A 6,034-nucleotide genomic window follows, 5' to 3' on the forward strand; every position below is an offset into this window, starting at 1 on the left:
ATGCAGCATGGGGGGGCAGCGGGGATCACCACCCCTCCCACCCCCTGGTAGGAGCTTTTATTTTTTTGCTTTTTTGAAAGAGCCAGGATGCTGGGGCTGAGCAGGGCAGCCATTGACAGGGCTGGGAGAGCAGGCGGTGGGGAGCAGGCAGGGTATGGGGCCTGGTGAGGGTCCCCCCATGGTCCCCTCCCCTCTACTCCAGCCCCCCATTCCCTACTTACTGGCGCAGAGCCTGGGTCCAGCTCCCTGTGACAGCAAGTGAAGACTTCCCAAATTGCCGAATCTCCAAATCTTTTTCCTGATCTTTTCCAAATCTATTTGGAGACTTTGAATCAATTTGGACCTTCTTATTGGTCTCCCAATTTGATTTGAATTCAGAGATTCAGATGCTGAATCGGGCCAAATCTCCTCTAAATCAAATCCACACCTGAAGCTTCACACAGCTCTACTAGTAGTTTCTAGTTTGTGGTTTAATCTGGTAATTGCCCACATGTAAGTCTCATACAGCTAAATCTCTCTGATCCAGATCTCCTAGCTAGTGAGTCTAGTCTGGATCCCTCCCTCTTGTTCCTTACCCCACCCCATCTTGTAGTTCTAGCCAGGGTGACTGCCTACATCCTTCTCCCTTGCAGATCTCAAGTTCCTGATCCACCAACTCCAGTTGGGAGCCTTAGGGTTGAAACAGGTGTCACCTGATGTCTCATCTGTGTTGCCATAAAGCAGATGTCACCTGAAGTCTCATGCATCTCCATAACATTTTTTCTCATGGCACAAATGCTGAATGAATAGCCATTAATGCCCTCTGTTGTTACAGCTACAAGGAAAAATTAGTGGAGCAACAAAAGGTGGTTATAGTATCTCTCCCTTTATTGCAGTGGATGTCTATTATCTCTGTTGCTTTCCCCACTTAGCCAGATGTATGCCCCAGGTCTGGCTAGGTGGGAAAAGCAAAAAGATGACATCTCCACTTGCCCCACATCATCAAAGGCTGGATAAGAGGTGATATGAGTTTTATCTAATGAAGTAGATCAGCTCTATTCAATAACATCTATTTCTAGCCCTGCTCCCCTGAACTTGGCTGTTCCTAATCCCATTGACTGTTACCCTCTAGGTACAGCCAAGCCCTGACCATCTATATCCCAGTCAAGTATTAGGTAGGCCACATAGTCTAATTTAAAAACCTGGCACAGGAACCAATTCTAAACCCAGCTCTGCCACAAACTCATTGTGTGATCAGAGGCAAATGTTTTAAACTCTCCTGTCTCTGTTTACCCAGGAAATAAAAATAATATTTACTTACCTAAAACACAGCACTATTGTAAGGATAAACATGCTTTGAAGATATACAGCAGGTTTCAATACAGAAAAATAAAACTGCCAAGAACTGAATCTCTAACAAAAATTACATTCTGGGTATTAGAACCATCCTCCCTTTCTGACTATTTATTAGGCGGTTTAGCATCTTCCATCCGCTGCATTTATTAAAGAGATCCTTGAATATAGCAATATTGATTTTTCTTCAAGTATCTTTCTGTTTAACAAGTTCTCTGTGTTTACCATGTATTGATCCCTATTTTTTCCAGATGTCTCAGTGGAATCTCAGACATTATATGTTATTGTTGCCCAGGGTTACAGACACATCAATTTATGATCCATTCCTCAAGCACTGGAAGAGATTCCTTGATCCCATGATACCTAATACATAGTCCTGTGATACAGTGCCGCATTGATAAATTTTTTCTTGTACATATTGAGAAGAAACTTACATAATTCATGTAAAAGGGATATTTGTGGAAATATATTGTGAACAGTTAATATATGTCCCCAAAATTTTATTCTACTCTACAATTTTAAACTCTTAATATCTCTTTATTCTAAAAGTTCAAATTTCCAATACATTCATTTATTCTTATTATTGGTTAAAACTAATGTACTCAAAGAGGATTTGTCAATATTTTCCTGTCAAAACTGGGAGGATACATCAAGCAACTATCGGCAAGAGCCTGCCCTGCTCTGATACCGTTCAATATTTTCATTAATAGACTTGGATAATGGAAGAAAGAACGTGTATAAAATGTGAAGAGGGCAAGGCTGGGAAGGGTTACAAGCACTTTGGAGGACAGGAGTACAATTCAAAATTATCATGACAAATTGGAGAAATGATCTGAAATCAATAAGATGAAATTCAATAAAGACAAGTGCAAAGTACTACACTTAGGAAGGAGCAATCAAAGTACAAATAAATAGTGGGAAATAACTGGCTAGGCAGCAGTACTGTGGAAAAGGATTGAGAGTTAAAGTGGACCACAAATTAAATGCAAGTCATCAATGGAATGCTGTTGCAAAAAAAGCACATCTCATTCTGGGATGTATTAAGAGGAGTCTCATCTAGAAGACAGGGGAGGTAATTACACTCGACTCAGAAGTGATGGAGCCTCAGTCAGACTACTGGGTACAGCTGGGTGTTCATTTCTTTATGTATATAATACAAATATTTAATAGATATGTGTACATATTTTAAGGAATAGCTTTGCCTCCCATTAATAAATATTGTTGCAAGAAACAAGTGAACTTGAAATTTTATATTTTTCATTTACTAATAAAAGAGATTTCCTATTGTGCCAATAGTGAGAAAGTGTAACAGATGAAGAGGAGCTAGCCATAGCAAAGAGAAAAATGAGGGGAAAAATGAGACTAGAGACATATGAGGATGAGCAGAAGACAAAATCAGTGGGTGCACAGTGCTGAAGCACTTTAATGTTTGTCCATAATAATGAAAAGGGGACAGCCCACATGTACCAGTTGGTGATTTGGAAAATCTCCTAGATAGAGTCTGCAAATATAAAATAGACCAAGCAGAATAACAGATATTTTCTAATGAATTCAGTGCATTGCATTTTAATGTCATTATAACTTTTAAAAAAGTGGTCCATGCCTACTTTATTTTATACAATTAACGAATTGCATTTTATTTAATTTAATTATACTGTTAAATTGGTACACTAATAATAATAAATTTTAAAAAATTAAAGTCCCTGTAGTGACATTAATGAAGAAACATCATGTCAGATGGGACTGGCCATAACCTGATGAGTTTGTCTCTCTGGAATGAAACCAGACAATTCAGATGCTAGTGAAGCAGCCTGCTTAAAAAGGTCCTTTTCTACTATGGTTTTGAATGTGTTACTGAAAACTTTCCAAGGCTTAAGTTCAAGGATGGTACTACAAACACTTAGGGTTGAATGATCTTGATATTCTTACATGTAGTAAAACATGGCCTAAGGAGCTGGTTGGCTCACTAAAGCTCAGCGCTCTGGTCCAGGAAGAAAAGCATGATAGCGTAAGGCCTATTCTGGCTTGCATTACTGCCACATAAAACACTAGGACAGAAACAAGCATAGTGGAGCTGTATTCCACCATGCTTCTCAGTCATAATCAAATTAAATAATCTTTGTCACACCATAGGCTGAAGCCAGGAAACTAAAGTGTAGTGCAATGGATAAATAAGCAGGTAAAATATAGCCATACAAATGTATTCAACAGCTAAGCAAGTCATTTGTTTTCTATGGAATCCAACCTTTTTCTCAGCTTCATTATCAAGACTTCCTAATAAATCCATTATATTTTAGACTATTGTTAAGGTTTATAAGAAATAATATTTTAATCATATTAAAACAAACTTAGTGGATAGTTTGGAGAGGTCTGGGGTCTGAGAGAAATCCAACTTGAATACATAGTCCTGATCTGCCAACCCCAGAATGAGTATATTGATGATCCAAATTCAGCAGAACACTTAAGGAAATGAAGTACTTACTAGGTTATGACCTGCACATTTTTTTTTCAAATTTTAGGGGATAAATTAATGTTTCAATGGGTGATGCAAGTCAGACAGGAGGATAGTGAGCAGGAAAGGACTTTATGGAAATGAGGACCTGGCTGGAACCCAGTGGCTAGATACTAATCTCAGGGCTGAGGGTTAAAAGCTAAAAAACCAGTATTGGTTTTTAGAGATTAGCTGGAATTTTGAAGCAGATAAGTCTTTTTCTAACTAACCCTTTTATGGGGGAAGAAAGAATATAATGTATGTAAACCTGATTTCTTTTCACAACAGTCCATGATGAAAGAAAATAGATTTTAAGGCCAGAAAGATCTTGTCTTCTGCAGTATGTTAAGAAGGGTTTGAACCAAAGACCACTTACATGAATAGCAAATGCTTTCCATCGCTCCCTCAAACCATTATGTTAACACATCTACTTCTTCATCTAGGCCCACCAGCAAAGTTCTCCCACCATAGAAAGCTTGGGAAGAACGTGGTCCCACTTCTAATTTCTAACTTTAAGGAAAATACCATTTCTCTAGAGCCCAAGGAACTGTCAAAAGTTTTGAAAACTCCCCAGTGTCACCTACCATGAGCTGTTCTGTGAATCTAAATGTGCCTTCAGTCATGTTCTCCATCAAAGGCTAAAACAGAGATAACATCACACTGCTCCACAAATTCTAGGGAGGGACGTCTCCCAGAGACTTGATACTTCTTAATGAACCCATACCATGAAAAGGGACTAGGACAGATTGCATTGATGATTTACCGCCTCCCATTTCACCTAGAGCATGCTGTTTTACAACCTGAAAGCTACAATAAATAAAACATACTTCTCACCAATGTATACAAACTCAAAGTCTACCATTCTGCACTTTTAAAAATCCCCAGCTTTTCAGTGATTTGGTCCATGTTATGTAGTTTGGAAGGCAAAACTACCCTCAGAACTGCTCTGGGGCAACAGAGCCCGTTCATACTGACAGCAAAGTAGCACCAAGTCTCCTAGCAAAAAAAGATTTTTACTGCTGCCTGGCAACCAACAGAAAGTAGGTACTGACCTACACCTTTTGCGGGGTGCCACCGTCAGCAGCTCTGTCTTTCTAGAGTGCATTTCACACCGTTGCCACAGCTGGTGAGACAGAACTATTCACCCAGCAGAAGCCACGGAAATGTGCAGGCACACTGGTGGTTTGCAGCTGGCATTTCCCATCTGCCCCTGAAGTTCTAGCAGCCAAAGCACTGCCGTATAGATAACTTCCTTAAACATATGTGGTTCACTACTATCAGATCACTGCCAGATGTTTTAAGATGCTGGAAATGAGAAAGACCTAGATAAAAGACAAACTTCTATTTGAATTTAGTAGGAGCAGCCTTCATTCTGCAGAATTTAACAAACAATGTTCTGAAGGAAATCTCATACGCAGCTACATTTCATTTTGTGACTAAGTTCCAGACAGTGGTATGGTAAGTTCTCACACTCCGATACAGATCCCAAATTCCGTTTTTTCTTGTTTTTGACCAAAAACAACATCAAAGTCTTGTTCTGTCAAATCATACAATTGTCCCATGTACTATATTTATTATTTAAGGAATAATGATTCTAATAAAAGCATATCCACCAGTACTCCAGCTCTGTATTAACACCATTTTGCCACTGTTGCCCCTGATATTTCTTATTCATATCCTTTTGACTATCTTGCTAGTAATAATCTGCCATCCATTTTCAGTTTAAAGTACAATAACATTCTGTTACATATATCATTGTTTTAAGCTTGTATTTTACATTTTTTACTTTGAAGTTTTAGTTTTACTTAGAAAAAACCATTTTAAAAGTATGTTTATTACAATTAATACTGACTTGTAATTAAGTGAAGGATTGAGGAAAACCAATAGCTGAAGGGACAGTAAAAAGACATGGATGCTTTCATTCCTAGGTTATGGTTAATTTAAAGGCAGCTAAAATGATACTAATCATAAGCTGCTCTAGGAGAGGGGTAAAAAAGCAGGCCATCAGATGATACCTATTTTCATAAGACCAGTTCTTGTGGTAATATTTGGATTCAGAATGAAAATACAATTGGTGACCTCTTTAAGAGGTGTCATATATCCCATACAACATCCCTGACACAATTCTAGCATTGTATATATTAAATAAAAATGAATAATATGTAAGTAGGGCAATGAGGGAAGCAGAGTTACTAAGAGACTTCAAAAACA

At 38.4% G+C, this 6,034-nt stretch overlaps 1 protein-coding gene across 1 annotated transcript in view; it reads right to left on the minus strand.

Moving 5' to 3' along the window:
• Nucleotides 1-635: 635 nt before the first annotated feature.
• LOC109300953 overlaps nt 636-6,034 on the minus strand; it is a 61,384-nt gene continuing 55,985 nt past the window's right edge. Inside the window, exon 6 of the mRNA XM_019521841.1 lies at nt 636-814. Coding sequence (XP_019377386.1) covers nt 636-814 — 179 coding nt within the window. The remainder of the gene's footprint in view (nt 815-6,034) is intronic.

The sequence above is a fragment of the Gavialis gangeticus genome, unplaced genomic scaffold (genome assembly GCF_001723915.1).
Source record: "Gavialis gangeticus isolate Ggan-Ray unplaced genomic scaffold, GavGan_comp1, whole genome shotgun sequence".
NCBI classification, from domain to species: domain Eukaryota; kingdom Metazoa; phylum Chordata; order Crocodylia; family Gavialidae; genus Gavialis; species Gavialis gangeticus.